Raw genomic sequence first — 20,710 nt, 5'->3', positions numbered from 1 at the left:
GACATCTGTCAGAAACCTAGGCTGCTTATTTTTTACCCCCTCTCTCTTTTCCTTGATGCAGAACAGCCTTAATAGCAGATGCTTTTCATTTCAGGTAATGATCATGAGCAAGAAGCAGAGCAAAATAGTGAGATTCGTGTAGTAGCAATTCCCTGCCTGCCCCAGTAATAGCTGAACAATTTGCATCCAGGCAGGAAAAATTATTTGATTTTTGTTTTTTCCTAATTTCTCTTCCAAGCTTAGTAGCAGATGAGGAAACAGCTGATTCAGATGTTTAGAGGCAAAGCCTCAAAAGGCACTGCCATCTCTGTCTGCAGATGTTTATTCCACACAGATTTCATACTCTCTCCTTTTTTTTTTTTTCCAATTTTTCATCAAAAATGGGAAAACATCTGCAATCAGAACCAGTTAACTACAAAAAAGGGTGACAAGAGTTTTTTTTTCTTGATTGAATTCACTTAGTTGTATTTAACAACAAGAATAGAGCATAGTGGAATGAAATACAAACATACTCAATTAGAAATGTGAAGTCATGAGTCTGTATGGTAAAACATATTTTAGAGTTATCAGCATGGGTCTCCATGTTGAGGCAGAGTAGTCATGACTCCAGGACAATGCAGCTGGAATACATTTGTTCAAAAGCTCAATAACTGTTCACTGTGGTAGGGTAGGTTAATGTGCATCTAACAGTATACTGGCTTGGGCTACTGCTTTGCAACTGCACAGTTTTGTACTGTGTGTTTATTTTGTTCATACCATGCTGTCCTTTCTCACGAGGCAGAAGCATTTTGAAACAAAAGTCATCACGGTAGCAATGAAAGCAGAGCCTCAGTGTTACCCTCTTCTTTCTCAAGACTTCTTAAAATCTGCATCTGTATACAAATTTTCCAGACTGAGGGTACTGAGGAATAGCCATTAAGTACTACTTAAAAGTTGTCAATTCAGCCAGACTCTGAGAAAAGAGTTTACTCTGTGAGACAGCCAGATAGAGGGTGAATGTGAGTTCATGGGAATGAAGTCAAAGCAAAGCTGTGTATGTTGCGAATAGGTCTATCAAAACTCCCAGGAATGATGACCTGATAGCCCAGGCTTTGAAATGGCCAATGAGAACCATGTTAATGGGGAAGACGTTTCTTCTAGCAGGTAATAGCTGTTGGCTGTAAGCTCTGTGTTAAAATGAAGGACTGGATTTAATTTATCACCTGAATTGTTTAGCATCCTTTACAGGGGCTTTAAATTTCATTAAACTTTTATAGAATTAAATACAAGAAGGAATTACTAAGATTTGAAGAGTGAGAGAGCAGTGTTACAAGACAAAGGTTCCTGTGAGAGATGTAGAAAGTGTTAAAATCTGTTCATTGAGAAGTGAACTAACCCTAAAATTATTGTCTGTGGTTGAAAACCAATTGGTAAAACTTCATTGAATGCAGCAAATATGTATATATATAATGCAAGTTTTGTTTCATTCAGTCTTTATTTGTCTAGGGTGTGGCCATGCAGATCCCGAGATTTAAAAAAGAGAACTTTCTTCTTCATTTTATTATTCAGTTACTTTTATGGTTGGTAATAACCTAATCTGCTTGATGTCTGGAGTCATTAATCTCTAGTTGTTAAATCTTATCAGTGTCAGATAGGAGAAGGTTTAACAAGAAGCCATGTGTCCAGCTTAGTCTTTCAGAGGCATTTCTGTCTTTTGAAGAGGAATGAAGAAGAACCTAAACTCTTTTAACTATTTGAATAAATAAGATCTATCACACGATATTCTTGGAGAGTCTCTAGAATTGCCATACAGCAAGATTTAGCTCTCAGTGACTAGATCTTTCTAACTGGAATTGAACCAAAAATATTTTAGTGCAAGGAAGCTCACAGAATCACAGAATGGCCAGGGTCGGAAGGGACCTCAAGGATCATGAATCTCCAACCCCCCTGCTACATGCAGGGCCACCAACCTCCACATTTAATACTAGACCAGGCTACCCAAGCTCATAGAGTTGATGTAAAAAATCTTCCAGTGTCTGTGTTCAGGCATCATCTGGCCAAGAATCTCAGACATGCAAGTGAATATGCAAGATAATACAAGATACTTTCCTTGTATGCCTTATGTACTTTGTATGGCAGATATGTCCTGTTACTCTGGGAGACTAGTTTAGTAAAATAAGGTCACATTAATAATACCAAAATTCCATCTCTTTCTACAAATAAATAAAGTAGAAAATTCACATCTGTTATTCTGTTCACCTACAGTTTTTTCCTTTACTTTAAAGATTAGAAGACTTTTTTTTGCTGACAAATAAGGATCAAAAAGGATATATCTGTAACTATTTTAGATCTAAAGTCTTCAAAAGTCAGTATTCTGCCTAAAAGGCTGCACAATTAAAAAGAAGAGAACCAGTTTTTGTAATCACTGGCTTGCAATATGTTTCTGAGTATTGACTTTGCAAATAATAGTCTTTGTCTACCTGTTGTTTTTATTTTATTAATTTAAGTAAATTGTAAAGGGCAGAGTTAATTGCAGATTCCTATAGAGTGTCTGATGAAATGAAAATAGAACAAATTGGATGTTTTTTTTCAGTCTCTTTCCAATTCTCCAGGATGGATACCAGTAGATTTTGGTGGGTGGAACAGATGATTTTGATAGATGGCTCAGTAGGTTTTTCCTAATATGGGTGCTGGGTATTTAATCAGAAGAAGAAAAGAATGCTTGGAGTGAAATATGCATTAAAGAAATAATAAATTATTTACGAAAAAACAAAAGAGAAAATGAACATTAGAAGAACATTGTGCAAAATTGAAGTGTATTTGCTATGAAATAGCTAATCAGCTATACACCTAGCCTTGTGCAAAAGGCTGAAAAGTAGTAGAACATATCATGAGAGAGTCTAGTAAATCCACATCAATATCTTGATTTCTCGAAGTTCAACAATGTTTGTATTTAGTAATCCTATTTTATCTCATTTTTAATTTTAAACGTACCACTCTGAATCATATCTCCATTACTTATGCCCTTATTGTACAAATATTTATGTGTTATTATCTATAGATTATTGAGCAGTTTGCGGAGTTTATTCATTAATGTCAGGTTAAGCAATTTTTGTGGCCCATCTAGAAATATATCTTGGTACTCTTTAAAAATCAGTTTTTACTCAGGAAAAATATATAGTATATCTGCAGTAAGTCTTTTGAAAAGAGCCAAATGTTATTTATAGGTATATAAATAATTCAGATTTTTATAGCTATGTAAATATATAAATGCACTGTTTATACTTAAGTTATTTTAGTATTGGTATTTTCCATATTTTTATGGGAAATTTAATAACGTGATTAAAGAATATGTTATGCATACTATCTATATGTTTATCTATATGATTATTTAGCTCTAGTAGTTGATTAAAAATACTTAGAATGAATCTTCTAGTATGTGCTTGCATTATATTCCATATTATTATGAATGAGCTAATTCTCTAACATCTCAAACTCATTTTCTGTGCTAACGTTCTGGATATTTTCCTCAGCTATTGAAGGAGTATGTATGTTCCTGAGATATATGAGAATAAATAGTCTAATATGTGCATAAACCCTGAAGGGTTCTACATGGGTGGTTTTTCTTCTCAGCAGCCTTGCATAAAAAGTGATGTCTGCACAGAGATTGTCACTATTACATGCTAAGGAGTCTAGCATCGAGTCCCCTGTTGCTGTCATTTTGATTGATCAGTTTGACAGTGATGGAAACTTTGAGATTGTGAGCTTTTGAAGAAAGATGTAGTATCCTTGGTATCCTTCCATGCAGAAATAAGATTAATTTTCTAGCCTGAAATATTGTAATACAAATTAAATTTTGAACTTCATTATAGATTATTTTACTTTTGTTTCTTGACACATTATACTGGAATACTTTTGTTAATAACAGTAAAATGGCATGAAGCTTTTCAATTTTATAATGGAAAATAGTCCTAATGTGCCCCATATAAACTCATGAAATTAACTTAGGAAAATGCGAAAGTGCTTGAGTACTAATGTAGTATCTTGTGGAGTAAGCAGAATGTTTCTTGAGTTTGAGTTCATCTTATTTCTATAGCAGACAGTGAAGAGTTACCCAATCCCTCTTCAAAAATATAAATGTTCTGTCTCTGATATCATGTAGGTATTGTTTTTTTTAAACTTTATATGCAATTTCTATGTAAGAAAAAATCACAAACAGTGAAACTGATGGTGAGCAGAAATATTTAAGTTTGCAGAAATGAAGATATTTAAAAGTCCTTATCATTCTCACTATCTCTTTTTTTACATCTACACATACAGCATGTCATTTTAGGTTCCCCCACTAATTTTGTAACACCAATTTTTTTCATGTTCTTTGAAAGAAATAATAGAACTGAAGTAGAGGGAAAAATAAATTAATATTCAGCCTGAGAGAAGTAGTTCATAAGTTTATTACTACTTACTAGACCTTTTCTTGCTTTTTTATTAATAGAGCTGTTTTTTGTTATGATAAAAATGCTGTCTTCAGAGAATGTCACAGTTCTGGCCTGGTTTGGCCTGTTCCATGACTAATGGGGAGGGGGGACCCATGAACCCTGGGACAGTGGGAAGGGAAAAGGTAGGCAGATGGGCCTAAAAAAATAGCAGCAGCGAGCTAAGAGTGAATGCTAATTTACTAAATATGATAGCAGAGTGTGAGATAATACAATACAAAATAATTGAAATTGAACTAATAAATCAATTAAATGAGACAGAGAATGTCCAAAAACCAAAGGCCTACAGCTCTAATGTTGAAGGTGAGACGGCTAGGGAGCACACTGTAGTGGTGAGCAGAAAAAGAAAAGATAACAGTCTCATGACACCCAGTCAACTTCAGTACATTTAAAGATTAAGATTTTAATCTGTAATGTAATTTGTGCAGGGATCTATATGCCTGTCGCCAAAGGTAATGATAAGTTTTTAAATGGTTGTCTTTTTACAGGATTATACATTACATACCAAACTCTGCACTAGTTGAATCTGTGGAGATATTCTTGTTATATATAGTGTCAAATATTAAGCTTCCCATGGCTTGTTTAAACAAGTTAGTATCTGCAGTTCGGTTTGAACAATGCAGAGTGCTTAGATTATATTTGATTTATTTCCATATTGGAATTATTAGCATGTACTCCTCATGCACATGGAATACAACACTGAAATTCTTTAGATTCAGAAGAACCTATGATAGTTTCTCAACTTTAGCCAAATGCATGTGCTTGTAGTAATTACAACTGGAATACGGGGACAAGTACATTATTTTTTAATGCTGGAATAACATATTTAACATTTTAAGCCCTGATTGGGTGAAAGGAAGGATTTTATGCCTTGGTTTGGGCTGGGGGGAGGTGCAGATGAATCATATGGAATTTATTGGGATAGAACCTGAATAGCTTTTTTATTATTATTACTTAGTTGATTATTGAATTGGTTGCTGTATATTCAGATGTGCCAGTGGTTGTTTGGGTTTTTCCACAAGGTCTGCTCTTGTATTTTGAGGAAGTTAATAAAATAGGGTTAAAATGAGGTACTTAGTGGTACGGTTAAAAAGGGGCCTTTTTGTTTTTATCTGCAGATGAAAGAAGTAGAAAATTGGAGATCTTCACAAAATAGTGTAGAACACTCACTATTGAAATTATGTTCCTTTGGCAAGGTGCATGGAAAAGATTTGAAAAAAAAAAAACCTAAGGGCTGGCAAAATTTGTAGGAATGTCAGAAAAAAATTGGAAGTGTTGGCATAAGAATTCTTTAAAAATCCTCACTTATTCACATGTGAATGAGAGTAAAAAAACATGTGTCCTCTTCATGCTCACTGACTAAATAAAACTGAATAATTATATTTAGTGAGGTATAAAGTATTCTAAACAAAAGTACTCCGTCTGCCTTTGGCTTTCTTTGTTATTTGTTCCACTACACTAAAATGCTGTGGTTGAATATTGGCATACATTGAAAAAAAAACTGACTGTAAAAGAACATGAAAGTTTTGAAAGAAGGTGATCTTAGTTAAATGCAATGGAAATGATCTTTGGATCCATACACATTCTTTTACTCACCCAAGTACAGGTAAATTCTAAGATCCTGAACAATTTTTATCACTGTAACTATTGTGTTCTCTCACACGGAGGAGTAATAATTTATGTTAAGTTCCTAGTTCTCTGGACATTTATTCATGTTGAAATTTAAATGTGTTTTATATAAATAAGTAAAGTTGTGTGTATCTGTTATGTTTTGAAGTACTTTCCTGTTTGAATGATCAGAAGGATCATTAAGAATTGTAAACTTAATTTATTTGCTTAATTTGTTTATTTTTCTCTCTGTGACTAAATGTAGCTATTCTTCAGTGAAAACAAGTAGGAACCTTTAAACAGAATTGAAAATCAGTCTTGAGTGGCTCAGTAATTATCATACGTTTTGAAAGGATAACATATGACCTAAATAAGCATTTTTGTTAATAACTACAGTGAAAAATTATTTTGATCTCTTAATTCCCCCTAATTACGTTTTTTTGCCGTGGGTGTTCCGTTGTACTGTTTTTTTGCTGAAATCATGCTTGTTTCACACCCAGGGCTGTTAAAAGTAAGAGCTAGATACATTATATCATTGCTGTGATTTGCAGTCAGTAGAATTCCTAATTCCTTTGGTCCTTTATGTTGAACAGTTCGGGCCGTGGTACTTGCCTTGATAATGAACCTCCCAAGCGTGACTTTCTTTATCCAGCTGTGGCCCCAGGTCAGGTGTATGATGCTGATGAACAGTGTCGCTTCCAGTATGGAGCAACATCCCGCCAATGTAAATATGGGGTAAGAAGTCTTAATCCTTATGCTGAGTGTTTTGCTTAGTCATTTGTATATATTCTTTCATAGCATAAATTTTTAGTTAGATGCACTAGTGGGTTATGAATTCCCAACAGTGTACTGTCTGATACTATCATATATAAGCAAAGGGTACATTTTAATCTTTATGCTGCATCTTTTGCTTGAGTCATTTGTGTATGTATTTTACACCCAAATGTGTGTATAACAGTGAGCTGGAGAAGCATTCTTGAATGTTAGGATAGAAAGGAGCCCAGAACGTATTATCTTGCTCCTTGTAAAGTATACTGCATAATTTTCACTGATTTCAGTTAAATGGGATCATGCTCGTGCTCTTTTAATTTTGAAATATGAAATCTGTTTTGTTGACTTTAACTTTTCAGTTGAAAGTTACGTTTTGAAGTTACATTTGTATTTTTATCGATTTGTCAGGTCTGTATTATTTTTTGCTGACAATGAATTCATTGTTTCTCACATTGTTCAGAGCTCTATTGGAAGAGAAGAATAATTGGTTATGGGAGCAGAGTAACATGAAGTTAGACTGAATAGCATACTGAATAGCTAAGTACTAGCACTGCTTTGGCTGCAAGTACCAGTGTGCAGTATTGAAGATAAAGAAATTTACAGTAGTAGTAAAAACCTGCATACTTAATATTTTAGGGTATTATGCAATATATTTTAAAATATTATCTAAAGAAAACCTTGCAGCCCAAGATATGTAGTAAAATGATGCACTTTGTTATACTTACCATTAAATAATCCACTGACAGTAAATTAAAAAAAATCTTAAATGCTTTAAAAATACAGAGCTAATATTATTAATTTTTTAATTTATTTAATAATTCAAATCATTTAATTAATTGATTTGAATAATCAATAATTACTAATATTTTAATTATTGATTATTCAAATAAAACAATTGTAATCATGAAATTTACTCTGCTTACTTCTCTAAAGGCTAGCTTCAAAGAAAGTCCATTAAAGGGATATTAAATAACCCTTGGCTGATAAATACGGTATTTTTCTTGGGATGCCTCTTTGACAGATAGCATTGTGCAGAGAATTTTAAAAGCTATACTAAGCTGGCTGACTAGCTTGCAGGGTCTTCTGTTCCTGATTCTCATCAAACCTGTCTTGGCCTTTATTGTGCCTCTGTAAATTCTAACGTTCCACCACTGTTCTCTAAGGCCTTGTTTCCTGTCACTACATCTAAAGTTTTTAATCCTTTTTCTTGCAAATTTTCATACTCTTTATTTTCAGGCTAAGGAAATCTGTAGGCATTTAACTTACTATTTATAGCACAGCCTCTGGAGAGACATTGCATTTGAAAATGCAGACAATTAGAAGTACTGAAGATGTAGGTAATTACAGACTCTAATAAGTCTGCTTTCATTTTTTATAAAGTTTTTTTAAAGTTATGGAGGAATTCTCCTGTAGTTCAAAAAAGAGGTTGAAACTAAATTGAAGCAATGGCTAAAAAAAGTTAAGTATTCAGGTGACATTACTAGTCCTCTGAATTGGTGTAGTGTACCACATGCTGTCTATGAGAATGACTTACAAGAGTCTCAGAAAAAAACAAAATCCTATTCTTAATAGTAGAATTTAAACTGCATGTATTTCTATATCAGAATATTTCAGAAGCATGTGATATCCAGAAACATTATCTGCCACAGCTGTAATTTTCTGAAAATGCCATCATTATGATCAAACAGATTTGAAGTAATAACATTGAAGAGAAGGAATACAGATGGAAAATAATCACACCAGAAAAACATTTTCTTAATAATGAGTATTTAGAACCGAGTAGTGGAACTGGATGGCAATACCAGGGAAAGTTAAGTTAAATTTTCTCTTCTACTCGTTCACTATCAGAAGTAAAACAGTAAGAACTTTGAATGTTTCTGTTTGAAGTAATATTCACGTAATGCTATAAATAGTTCATGGATCTCAGTTTAATGAGCATGCAACTGTAAATGAGAAAACATAATAAAAATCCTTATCTAACAGTGTATCTGGCTGATATAATGACTTTTTTTCTAGTAGTCAGCCCTTTCTTATTGAAATGCCTGCTAAAGAAGGAAGAGGTATAGCAAATTTTCCAGGAGGGATGTTTAGTTAAATTCTAAAATAAAAGGAATTCCAGAAAAAATTTGTTGCTCTTTCCTCTTGCTCATGTTTTTTACTAATTTGTAATAGCAAGACATGACAAGAGAAACTGTCATGCTCTCAGGTCAAAAGAATTAAAATTCTCCTTTGGGCTCTGATATAAGTGTCAAGATGGCATTTGGTGATTTAGAAAATATTCAAGATCTTTGAAATTCTGCTCTAATATGTGTCTTGTTAACCTCTAGAAAAACTACCTGTTTTGGCCATACAGGTTGGATGACTATCTGTATTCATTGCTTTTTTTCCTGTATTTCCACATCCAGTCCATTGTATTTTTATTCTAGCTGTTTGTTGCTTTTGTTCGTAAATTAAGTTCTAATTCAGAAAAGCTTTTCTTCATTTAAATACATGAAAGTTTCTTTCTCACCTAGGAACTTCAGGTGTTTGAAGAGGTGATTGAATGATTAAGGCATAAGAACTTAATTACTAAAGGAACCATAAGACTGCTTTTCTGTGTGTGTTTACTGACAAGGAATTCTGCAAAGCAGAACTAGACCTAACGGAACTCTCTGTTTCAGTCACTTACAAGCAAAACTCTTCCAGCAAAAGTATTACAGCTGCTGATCAGATTTTCTTCAAATATTCAGCACACTGCCAGACAAGAATTCACAGAGCTGTTTTAGCATATTTATTATTGTTTCCAAATAGATAGCAATTTTCTAATGTCAAATTTGCATTGTTCTTTATGCTTTCAAACAGTTTATAATACAGGAGCACTTATGTAGAATTTAATTCAAGAAATAGGTAGTTTGAATAAGGAACTGAGAATTGATGTGACAATACTTAAAGATATTTAGGCTGCTATGAATATAATTCCTCCATTTTTTATTATGTTGCTCCATGACATCAGAGGTGGGTATTGGTGTTATGGAGTAGAGATTGACTAACTGCCAGTTCTGCTAGATTTTGTTGATGTGTGACAGATGGCAGCAGTGGGGCAGTCTGACAAAGTGATGTCTGACATGGAAGTGTGTACGGAGCAAAGGCGTGTCATTGAGTTCCTCCATGTGGAAAATATGGTACTCATTGACATTCATTGATGCCTGCTGACAAACCACATTCTGGGTGGTGAGGCACAGATGTCACACCATGGAAAGAAGTGCATCTGATGAGGTCATCCATGTAAATCAGCAGATTACAACCAGGGAACTATAGACAGAGCTGAATATCAGCTTAAATGCACTGGAAATGATGGTGGCAATGTTGAAATATGACAGAGGTTGTGCCAGATGGGTGCCGTGAGTACTCACAGGAATAAAAAGAATTCTGTACACAAAGTTCTCAAGATCTATTGAACCAAAACAATGCCAAAGGTTTCATTTTTCTTGATAACATCACTACTGGCGATAATACATACTGTCACTACTCCAAGCTGGAGTCAGAATGACCGTTCATGCAGTGGTGACATGTGAATTCCCTGGCTGAAAAAAAAGTTCAATATGCAGCCGTCAGGTGGTAAAGAGATGTGCACTGTGTTTTAGGAAAGAAAAGAGGCGATTTGTCTTGATTTCCAGGAGCTTGGATGAGCCATTGACTCTGACTGCTACATCATGACGCAGACTAAGTTGAAGAATTGAACTTCCAGAGTGAGGCCAGAGAATATGAAAACCTTTCCCTTGCAGTGCAATAATGTCAGGCCATTTACCATGGAGCCATATGACAGTCTTGGCTGGACTGTCCTAACACACCCACCTTATAGTCTGGATTTGGCACTTTCTGACTTTCATCTGTTCAGGCCATTTAAAGATGGACTGCGTGGCATTTTCTTAGCAATAATGCCATCATAGCATCTGTGAAACAGTAGGTCATGTCCACTGGGGTAGATTTTTACAAGTATGGCATGCAGACTCTTCTTCATTGTGAAAACGCATGGCTAATGGTGGTTGAAAAAGAATGTTTCGTAGCAGAGAATTTTCTCTATCAAAAAGCATTATTGTGCTCTTCATATCCATTGTGGTTTTGATGGAAATAAAAAGAAGGCATTACTTTTGGAGTGACCTTCATTCTTAAGATAAACTTTGAGACACAGGAGAGTCTCAAATTTTTGATTTTTGGTGATTGTATTGGTGGAAATTTCACCGTATACTACAGGTGTGTGTCGACTCCTTACCTTCTTCACGTTTGTGCATCTGCATAGTTGGTTCTTGGCTGTCTTTGGGTTACCTCAGGAAGGAATTCCAGTCTTGACTTTAAATATCTCTGTTTCATGAGTTTAAATAATATCTGTAGTATGCCTGACTGTAACTTGCAGATTTTGTGGTTCATAATAATGTTTTGCTTTGGAGCTGGTCCCCATATTTTTAGGACAGGAGCTAAAACCTCATTTATTTTAATAGCAGTTAATATTTTATGCATATGATTGACTTTGCTGTGGTGCATTTTATGATCTGAGAAGCTCTTGGGTGCGAGCATGAATTTCAGAGATAGTGCTTAACAATTCTCTGGTAAATTTTTTCCATTTTATCCTTTTCCACCTTCACTGGTGTAATTAATTCAGAGGAATGAGACATTGCTACCTTGAGTACATGGCTTCACTCAAATCAGCAGAACTTTGTATTTCATGCTGGAGCTTAATGCATCAGGTAATGTATTCTAGTTTATGATAGATAAATCTCTTCTTTGTCATAATCTAATATAACTTTATAGCTTAAAAATAAAATATTTGATATTATGCACATTTTGTAACTGCATTTTGATGCACTGACGAAGTTCAAACTATGAACTTATTGCTTGTAAGCAGGAAGAATGAAGATACTTTCTCAAAATAAGACATTTCCTGGCTTCTGTTGATCCCCTAGCTTTAGTTGTCTCCAGGAAGTTCTTAACGACTTCTGGGGAATATCCATAAAGCTAATGACCATTAATAGAATGTTGCTTAGAAAGTGCAGAAGTACAGAACACGGAGTTGTTATGCCTTCCCTGCTTCCTAAATTCCAACATGCCATTTCGGAGGCAGAATAGTTTACCTGAGTTAGAATGAGCAAAACAAAATTGCATTTTGTCTGGTCAGCTAACTTTAAAATCCAGTAAAGTAAACAAATTTCCATACACAGTAGTTCTACAGTAGTTTTGCAATATTTCTTCTAAGACAAAGCAGCATGAATTATAGTTCGTCCTTGTGATTATGTGATGCAAATTTTAATGTTAATGAGTTTTGTTAAACACTGACTTATTCTAAGAAATACATTTTTCAAATAGCTTGTTTAATGTGACCTGGGCTTTTTTAAGTAGGTAAAAGCACATTCTGGAAGCTGTTTTTTTTTCCAGAAAGGAAAGACAGAGGTGTATCTTCTCCCTAGATTACAATTTCCTTTCTTTTCTCTTACTTGTTCATACTATGACAAATTCTGTGCTCATGAACCCATGAGTAATACTGGCTCACTAATAAGTGATTTTTTTTTCTCACCTGGCTTTGTATGTTACACCATCACTAAGCTGCTCTTTATTTGGTGCTTGTTAGGAATGCAGAAGTAGGTCATGCTGATTTAACTTGCATTGCTCACAAATTGTAGTTTTAATATGTGCATGCATAGAGGAATTGACAATCTGATCTTAATATTCTTTCTTATCAAGCTTTCAATTATTCTCTATATCGTAAGGTTTTGTCTGCAAAATGCAAAACCTCTAATCAGTATTAAAAGTCTTTTGCATTTTGAATGATGAAAGTTTCAAGCTTTTCTTGTGTAAGGACTAACAGCATTATACTGTAAAAAAGAACATTTGAAACACTTCCAGGTTTATTCTTAAAATTATTTTTTTCTTGAAGATTAGGATGTGTATAGAGAAGTTCCAAAAGCTTTCCTCTTCCTGAATCCGAAGGTGGTTTTCCATCTTTTAATCTTAAAAAAGTTCCCAGAGTACTGCCACCACAATACTGTCCTTCTTTTCTTCTTTCCAATGACTGTCTTACCTCTACACTCTCTTTCTCCCTCTTTCTTTGACTCTTTCATTTTTTTTCTCTCTCTCAGAAGAGTCGCAGACATTCACTAACTGTGGATCTTGTTAAAGCTATTTGAAAAGGGCAAAGGGTTGCCAATGATCAAAGCAGTAGTAGTGTCTTAGAGGTTAGGAGAATCAATAGTGAGACTCTGGGTTCTGTAATGTGTTTTGAATAATGATGAGAAGGGTTGCATGGTTTCAAAGGGAAGATGCTACTTGGAGGTGATTGACCTTCTGAGGCTTCTGTAGTTTCCATAAGGTTCACATAAGCACCCAATGTTTAGGAAAGTATGCAGGTAACATAATACAAATGTACAACTTAAGCTACAGATTTTATTTTACATTCTTTCAGCATGTTGTTATTCAAAACATGCTGCACCACTTAATGAGCATTTGGTAGCAGAGCAGTAAAATGGTAACTTTTGGGTGCTTATCTGAACTAAGTTTATATTTCAACCTTCTGAAGTTCACCCATAATATAATCAGCCTTCTAGTTTTGAATGTGTTACCATCAGAATTTCAGCAGTGAGGCTGCAAATACTCTGGGTTGATACTTTTCAGATCTGAATTGTAAGCTATAATTTAAACAAATCATTTTTATGCTGTGTTTTAGCAAATGCTCATCAAGAGGTGCAGCATATGATAGATGAAATAAAATATAGAAACATAAAATTCTGATTAACTTCTTAAAACTTTCTGAAAAAAATGAGTCCCTACGTTCCTGGAGTTTAATATGCAACTTAAGTATGAATCCCCCAGATTATCATAGTTTAATATGCATTGTAAATGTATTTTCTATTTTTTTTTTTTTTTTTTTTTTTTTTTACCTTAGGGGCCAAACTGCTAACTTCTGTTGGAGGCTTAGTGTTGAACATTAAGAACTGAACAGCACAGCAAGTTGACCTTTGCTCATATTACTGAGTTTTCATTGTGCTGTACTGTTACCATTTATTATGATTAATTAGGATGCTTAGATGTTACATAATTTGCAATGCTTATATGTAACTATGCATGACACAAGAGAAAGAGGCTCCATCATTGATAACACTTAGGCAAAAGGAAGATAATTTGATTTGCTGTTTTTTTTCTCTAGATTGGTTCAGCTTTGTTTAATTTACTGCAAATACAAGCATCCGAATTCCAAACTGAAGTCATGGAGCCCTAAGATACACCGTTACAGGTTGTCATCTATCTTGTCTTGATCTTGTGAGAGGCCTCAGCTTCAGTTTATGTTTCCTGGATTTTTAGAACATTTTTCCTTGTTTCCTTTACAAATGAATAGCTAATGGATACACTCATGGAGTCTGACTTTGAGATCATTGGTGAATTTTCAGATTATGCTTCTTTTTATTAGTTACAGTAAAATATTCATACAATTTAATGTTCACAAAAGATCTGTTAATCTCATCTTATTTCCACCAACAAAGAAAAGGCTACCCTAAAAGGCCATCACCTTACATTCGTGGGTGAGTGTGTACCTGTGCATGTGTGAGGAAAAGCAGTATTCTTTCTACTAATGATTTTTGACCAGACCTTTCCAGGTAGTTTCTCATAGGTTTTTCAGCCTGATTTACTAAAAACAGCTGCTTAGAGATATTGTAGATATGATAGGGGTAATAAGGAAATACTTCAAATCAGTAGTTATAAATTTGAGGCAATATGAGGCAGAGGGTTGATAGGAAGTCCAGAAAATGTTGTGCACCTTGGTAAGATTTTCTTTCTGTTCAAAATTAGCTGAAAATAAAGAAGACATAGCCATAAACATAATGAATATGGTATAATTCTACTCCCACTTAATGGAATAAGAGCACAGATTAATTTTGCCATTTATTTTCAGATCTTCTGTTTTTAAATCACTATTCATGTCATTTTTCATTTCATATACAAGGTGATAGAAAATGTACTTTAAATTCTACTCTATCTCTTAACTACAACACAGCTGGGGAAATTGAATAACCTTTTAAATAAATATATAGTTTCTTTCAAAAGGAATTGCAGAAATATATTCTTCACTTTCTTGTTTAAGTATAAATTTATTCTACAAGTTGATACATTATGTTATTTTAGTTTACAAGTCCTCTATATTTAACGTAGTTTTCCTTAAGGAAATCAGGACCTTAGGATATTGAATGTCTGACCCTGAACAGAACTCCTTTCTGATTTAAGCAGTTGTTTTTGCGTAAATATTAGTAGTGTGATACAGGCTGTATTCAGTTTGAATTCCTTTCTGTTTGCCTTTGGAGATTTGCTGAGAAAAACTCGTGCTGAAATTAAGGACTGAGTAAGGACTAACAGACCACGTCAGAAATAGTTCTAGCTGTGATACAGTGTTTCTCATGCTGTCTCCCGAAATAACTTAGGAAAAAGGAAAATATTTTTCTTATTTTATGAAGTAGGGAGGTGAGAAAATTGTTTAAAATCATTTTGCAAATACATAAGTTAATTACTAAAATAATTCTGAATGCTGTGTCTATAGTTTACAGATTTCAACTGATTATTTACTTGGATTTTAAGTGTTTGGGAGTATTTGTTAAATATTCTCCTTTTTGGAGATGTTAGCCTGATGACGAAATACATGTTTTAATTATTACTTCCTTTTCTGTGCTTATATATAGATGGTGTATTTGTGTAGGTATATCAAAAATGAAATTCTGCAAGTAAAATATGGAGCTCAAATCACCATTCTGGATTCAAACCACCCCGAAATGTAGAAGTTTTCAAAATACAGATAAAAAACCAAATACGGTTTTTTTCTTCTATCTGTGTTGGACTGGCTTCATGTCCTAATTCACTTGAATTTTTGATATTCTGAACATTGATCCACACTTTGTAAAGTCAACATAGTTATTAATTTAAGCCAGTGATCTTGATTTGTTTCAAAATGATTACAGGAAAATGAATCACAAGTACAGCCATCGCAATCTGACACTTTTAGTTACAGTGTGACAATCTAAGTCATGCACAGAACAAATGAGCAATTAAATTACAAAAAACTAAGTAAGACAGTATCACAAGAGCACCTGAATAATATATGTGAAAGGAACTTCTTTTAAATTCTCACTTTGAAATATATACCCGATTTAAGTTTAGATTCTTGGTTGATTTAGATTTGGTTTTGATTTATTGTTGAATTTTGAAACAAATTAATGGTTATAAAATTCATTATCAAAAGAATTATTGAAAAAAAAATTTGTGATATTTTCTGTGATTTTCCTGTTTGATCTCTTAGACCATGTATTTGTGATTGTATGTCTCAGTCTGAAGAAATTACAACCATAGCAGCAAAAGCATTTTATTCAGAGATTTAAGTAAATACTTACCATGTTTTAATTTCTTCAATGAAAAATAAATTCAACTTTGGAAAGCAAGGTAGTTCTTCATTGGCAGCAGGTATGGTTTTACCTGGGGCCATATTTCTAACAAGAGGCTCAAGAATGTCTCTTCTCATACGTTTTCATAGAGTCACCCACCAAATGGGAGTTGATGCCTAATTTGATGCAACTAATTGCCTTCGGCCAAATTGTCAAATGTTCAGTGGAATTTCTCCATCATTGCTGATTACTCATAATTACACTTCTAAGATGGTATATTTTTAATTGATTTTTTAAAAGATGGCTTGCTTCTATCAGTCATGAAACTAAATGCACAGTATATTTGTATCCTATAAGAGTGACACCACCTGATTTTAAATTTAGAAAATAATTTTCATTATTCAAGAGAAGCTTGTGCTTTTGAACGGTTGTAGCAGCTACCAGGTAATAATGTTTAAAACCATTTCTGTGTGCAGTACAATGCAAGAAACATGAATCTTAGGGAGAATCTTAACAGTTGTTCTGACCGAGGTTCACAGAAAAGCCTAGGTGCCAGTTATTTATTTCCTCAAACAAGCAGTACATTTGTGGAGTATCTAGACGGGAGGCTAGTAAGCTTATTTTACTCATACCATGTTTTTATTTTTGCTCTTTGTACCAGGATTCAGCACAATAACCTATACAGGAATAATTTTGGGGTATAATTTTAAGCAGATGTTTAATGTAGTAATAATGGCTATCACAAGGTCATTTAAAAGATCTGAATATGTTTCAAATTTTCAAAAATAGTTTGAAATAGAAAATATCTATTAGCAGGTTAAGTTCTATGGAGATCTCAAAAGGAATACAACAAAAATTATTATGCAAAAATTATTGGTTACTATAAAAGCAAGTAATTAGTAATTCTGTTCTACATACATAGCTCAAGTGAAGGGCAATTGAAGTGCCCATGGAGATTTCCCAAGTCATTAGCCAACTTTGGGTTGTGTCCTCATTGTGAATTTCAACCTCACATATTTAATTATGAGTTTGTAATGTCAATAGAACTTGACTTAATTTAAATGAGTAAATGCACAAAACCAAATGAGAATATACTGTAGGAGAAAAGATTACTGGAAAAACTGTTAAATGCTGACAATGGAGGAAATAAGAAAAGCTAAATTATTTATGAAATATCAGCCACAAATCTAAAATACTTAAAGGAAATGTTTTAATATTGTAAATATGTACTGTTTTAGCATGTGTTCCAGAAAAGAATTGCAAGTAATCCAAACTTAGAAACCTTTAAGTTTAAACTGAAGGAAACAAATCTTCCCGGTTCATGTTTAAACATTAACATTATCTTTCCTTTTACCATGATCTTTTAAGTCAGATGATGTTAGTAGTGGAGACACCACAGCACATTTTTTTACAGTAGACTTTTACAATAGCACTAAAATATAAATATTAAATAAATATGCTGCTTAGATGAAACTGCTATGACTATGTGCATAGTGAGTGAGGAATGACAAAACACTATGTGCATAGTGGGTGAGGAAAATCACATTGTTGTAGTTTGCAGTTTGATGCTTCCAGAATTTTTGTGGCACAATATCTGTATTTAGAATATGGTGACAATTAAATTGCTACAGAGTATTTTAAAATCTCTAGACATATTTCTCCAGCCAAACTGTTGTAGTATGTTCAAAACAAAATCTTGTGTACATGTTTGTATGAAGACTTGAAGCAATTTTAATCTGTTACTCTGATCAACTTGCTTCTGCCTTCTTTCCTAGGAAGTGTGTAGAGAGCTCTGGTGTCTCAGCAAAAGTAACCGCTGTGTTACCAATAGTATTCCAGCAGCTGAAGGTACTCTTTGCCAAACAGGAAGCATTGAAAAGGGGGTAAGTACTTACTGTACTTACAAGTTACTTACTGTTCGGAGAGGTAATTTGTTGTTTGGAGATTACAAGGAAAAACTGGAAAATTAAAGTCCTAATGTTCAAGTAAGAGTTTAAAAAAGGAGAGATCTGAATACATTAGCATCCTAATGTTATTGCCCAGCGGAAGTTATTTAACAATTTTTTATATATATAATACAATTAAACTGCATAATTTTATTTCCTGAATTTAAAACAAAACAAAACAAAACAATCACGCAGTCTCTCTTTGTTTTCTGGGTTATTTCTGTAAAAACTCTGTCTTTTAATCTTTATGAAATTTTACAGAATTTTACCAAGAGTGTTGTTGAAATAATAGGTCTTTCATAGACTCTATAAATGCATAACAGATCTAGAGCCTGAATTTATTCTCTTAGGAGATAGGAGTCTTAATTCCTTCAGACGCTAGGTGAATCATACAAGCATATAGAAAAAATGCTTGTCTTACTAAAAGTAAGGTTTCTGAAAGTCTGTATTTCCCAGTGACCAATCTGTTCTGACTTAATTATTAAATATTGCATAACTATGTAGCTTTGAAGAGCTTTGCTCTTCTACCTAACAGAAAATTACCAAAAGTCAGTGTTGCAACAGATGTCTAATACTATTGTATCTATCTCAACATGTAGGTTTTGATTTTCAAACACTGAATATGTTTCAGTAGTTTCAGACAAAATTCTGCAAATAAATTTTAAATTAAGAATAGTAATGGAGTTTTTCTCAATTGCAAGGGAAAATCTATACAGATCTCAGAGGAGTGAAAAATAATCCTTAATTTCCAGATTTTGTACTGGAAAAAAAAAGTTACGTCTATTTGCCAGCTCCCAAGATAATATATTACATTTTATGCATGTTTTTACAAAATGATGACAGCTTATTATATCAAACAGTTTCTAGTATCTCTTTGAGTGTTGCTGCGTCTATCATTAAGATTTACTGCTCCAGATTGGATTTTTTCCTAACAATGACTACTATCATCTGTTCTCTGTTCTGATTCTTGCCATGCTAGCTAAGCTAGTTTCAACAAAGATTACACTGCATTTTGACTTGCAATCAGATGTTTAAATAGAATGAAAGCTTTTGGGCAGCTGTCACAGTTTATTAATCCTTGCTGATGGTTTCCTTCAGGGCCCATGACCTAGCACCATTGTGATGACTTTTCCATGCCGAGTTTGGAAATATTGGTAAACCATGTTAAATACATTCATTGGAGAGGTCATTTTAAAAAATAGAGTTAGCCAATGAAAATAGAGAGACCTTCACATTTTACTGAAAATGTTACCTTTTATTAGAGTAATAGAAAATGCGAGGAGCCTTATTCTTAAATCAACAGTCTAGGTTTATTTTGGAACCAGCACTCCTTGTCAGCTACAAGGAGCAATTTACCTCAATTTATATTTTTCAAGCCATTTAAACTGCAGTGGAGAAGTCAAGACGCTTTAAGACAGTTACTGTGTCCGTTTACCAGAGGCTCCAATCAATTAGCTCTCTACAAAACGTGTCCAGTATCTTCTCTTTTTATATTTTAAGGAGAAGTGTGGGGATCAGTATTAGCTTACAAAGCTAAACTGTTTGTGGCCTTAAACAGCAGACTATATACTTCGAAAGTTCCTGTAAATTAATAGTTCCTGTTAGCAAATAAACAGAAAACACACATCTTTCCAACTATGTAGTTCTCTTCACCACATGCTAAGGAGAAAATAATAGGTTGCAAGAACACTGTATTATTATTATTATAGTAACATTTATATGGCAGTCACGCCTTGGTCACAACCAAGTTAGGCCCTATTTTGCTGGTCTCTGTCCAAATAGATAATAAATGACATTCCCTGTTCTAAAGATGGAGCAAGATCCCAGAGTACTTTATCATATTTAGAGGATCAATTTCTGCTTTTAGTTACACTGATGTAAATTCTGTGTAACTACTAACTCAAGGCAAAATTTGATCATTTGATTATGGAGTGTGCATTAATATCTTACTGGCAGTGCTAGGAGGGATTTCTAGAGTAAAAATTGCCTAACACTGTATTATAATCCTTCTTGTAGTTGCTTATATAAATGTGCCAAACTTTAACTCTTTGTGTTGAAATGCAGTCAATGTCTGCATAAGACTGAGGATTTTTAGAGTTTTTTCCATAAATTATTCAACTGTTTCTACATAAAAGGATATAGAATAGTGTGAGGGCTTTTTTGCTGCTGACAGACCATTTGTTCTGTAACACCTTCAAGCCTTGGTGGAGGGTTCATACATTGGTTGGGTTCAAAAAGGTATACTTTTCCCAAATCTTGCAATAATTTTTTAAGAATAGATGGAGCTTCTCTCTGGTGTCATGTCATTGTATAAACCCATTCTAAGCATGTAAACAGAGGGCAAATGGGCAAAATGAGAAAACACAGTGTGCTGAAAGAAGTTTGAATATTTGGAGTATGTAGTGATGCAAATTCAAGTTATTTCTGGACATCAGTTTTCCTTGCAAAATAATGTAGAAATTAGTGATTGAAAATCCATTATTTTTTGCTGAGATGAAAAGCTTGAATTGAATTCACCTTT

General features: G+C 33.7%; 1 protein-coding gene across 5 annotated transcripts in view; it reads left to right on the top strand.

Annotated features, from left to right (window-relative positions):
• ADAMTS6 (ADAM metallopeptidase with thrombospondin type 1 motif 6) overlaps positions 1 to 20,710 on the top strand; it is a 154,615-nt gene that overhangs the window by 78,418 nt on the left and 55,487 nt on the right. For all 5 annotated transcript variants that reach the window (XM_085212678.1, XM_085212675.1, XM_085212677.1 and 2 more), the window contains exons 11-12: positions 6,674 to 6,815; positions 18,019 to 18,126. In XM_085212678.1, the coding sequence (XP_085068804.1) occupies positions 6,674 to 6,815; positions 18,019 to 18,126 (250 nt within the window). The remainder of the gene's footprint in view (positions 1 to 6,673; positions 6,816 to 18,018; positions 18,127 to 20,710) is intronic.

Source organism: Meleagris gallopavo, chromosome Z (assembly GCF_905368555.1).
Source record: "Meleagris gallopavo chromosome Z, MGAL_WU_HG_1.1, whole genome shotgun sequence".
Lineage (NCBI taxonomy): Eukaryota > Metazoa > Chordata > Aves > Galliformes > Phasianidae > Meleagris > Meleagris gallopavo.
The sequence above is the reverse complement of the archived record's forward strand: the minus strand, read 5'-3'. Positions and strand labels throughout refer to the sequence as shown.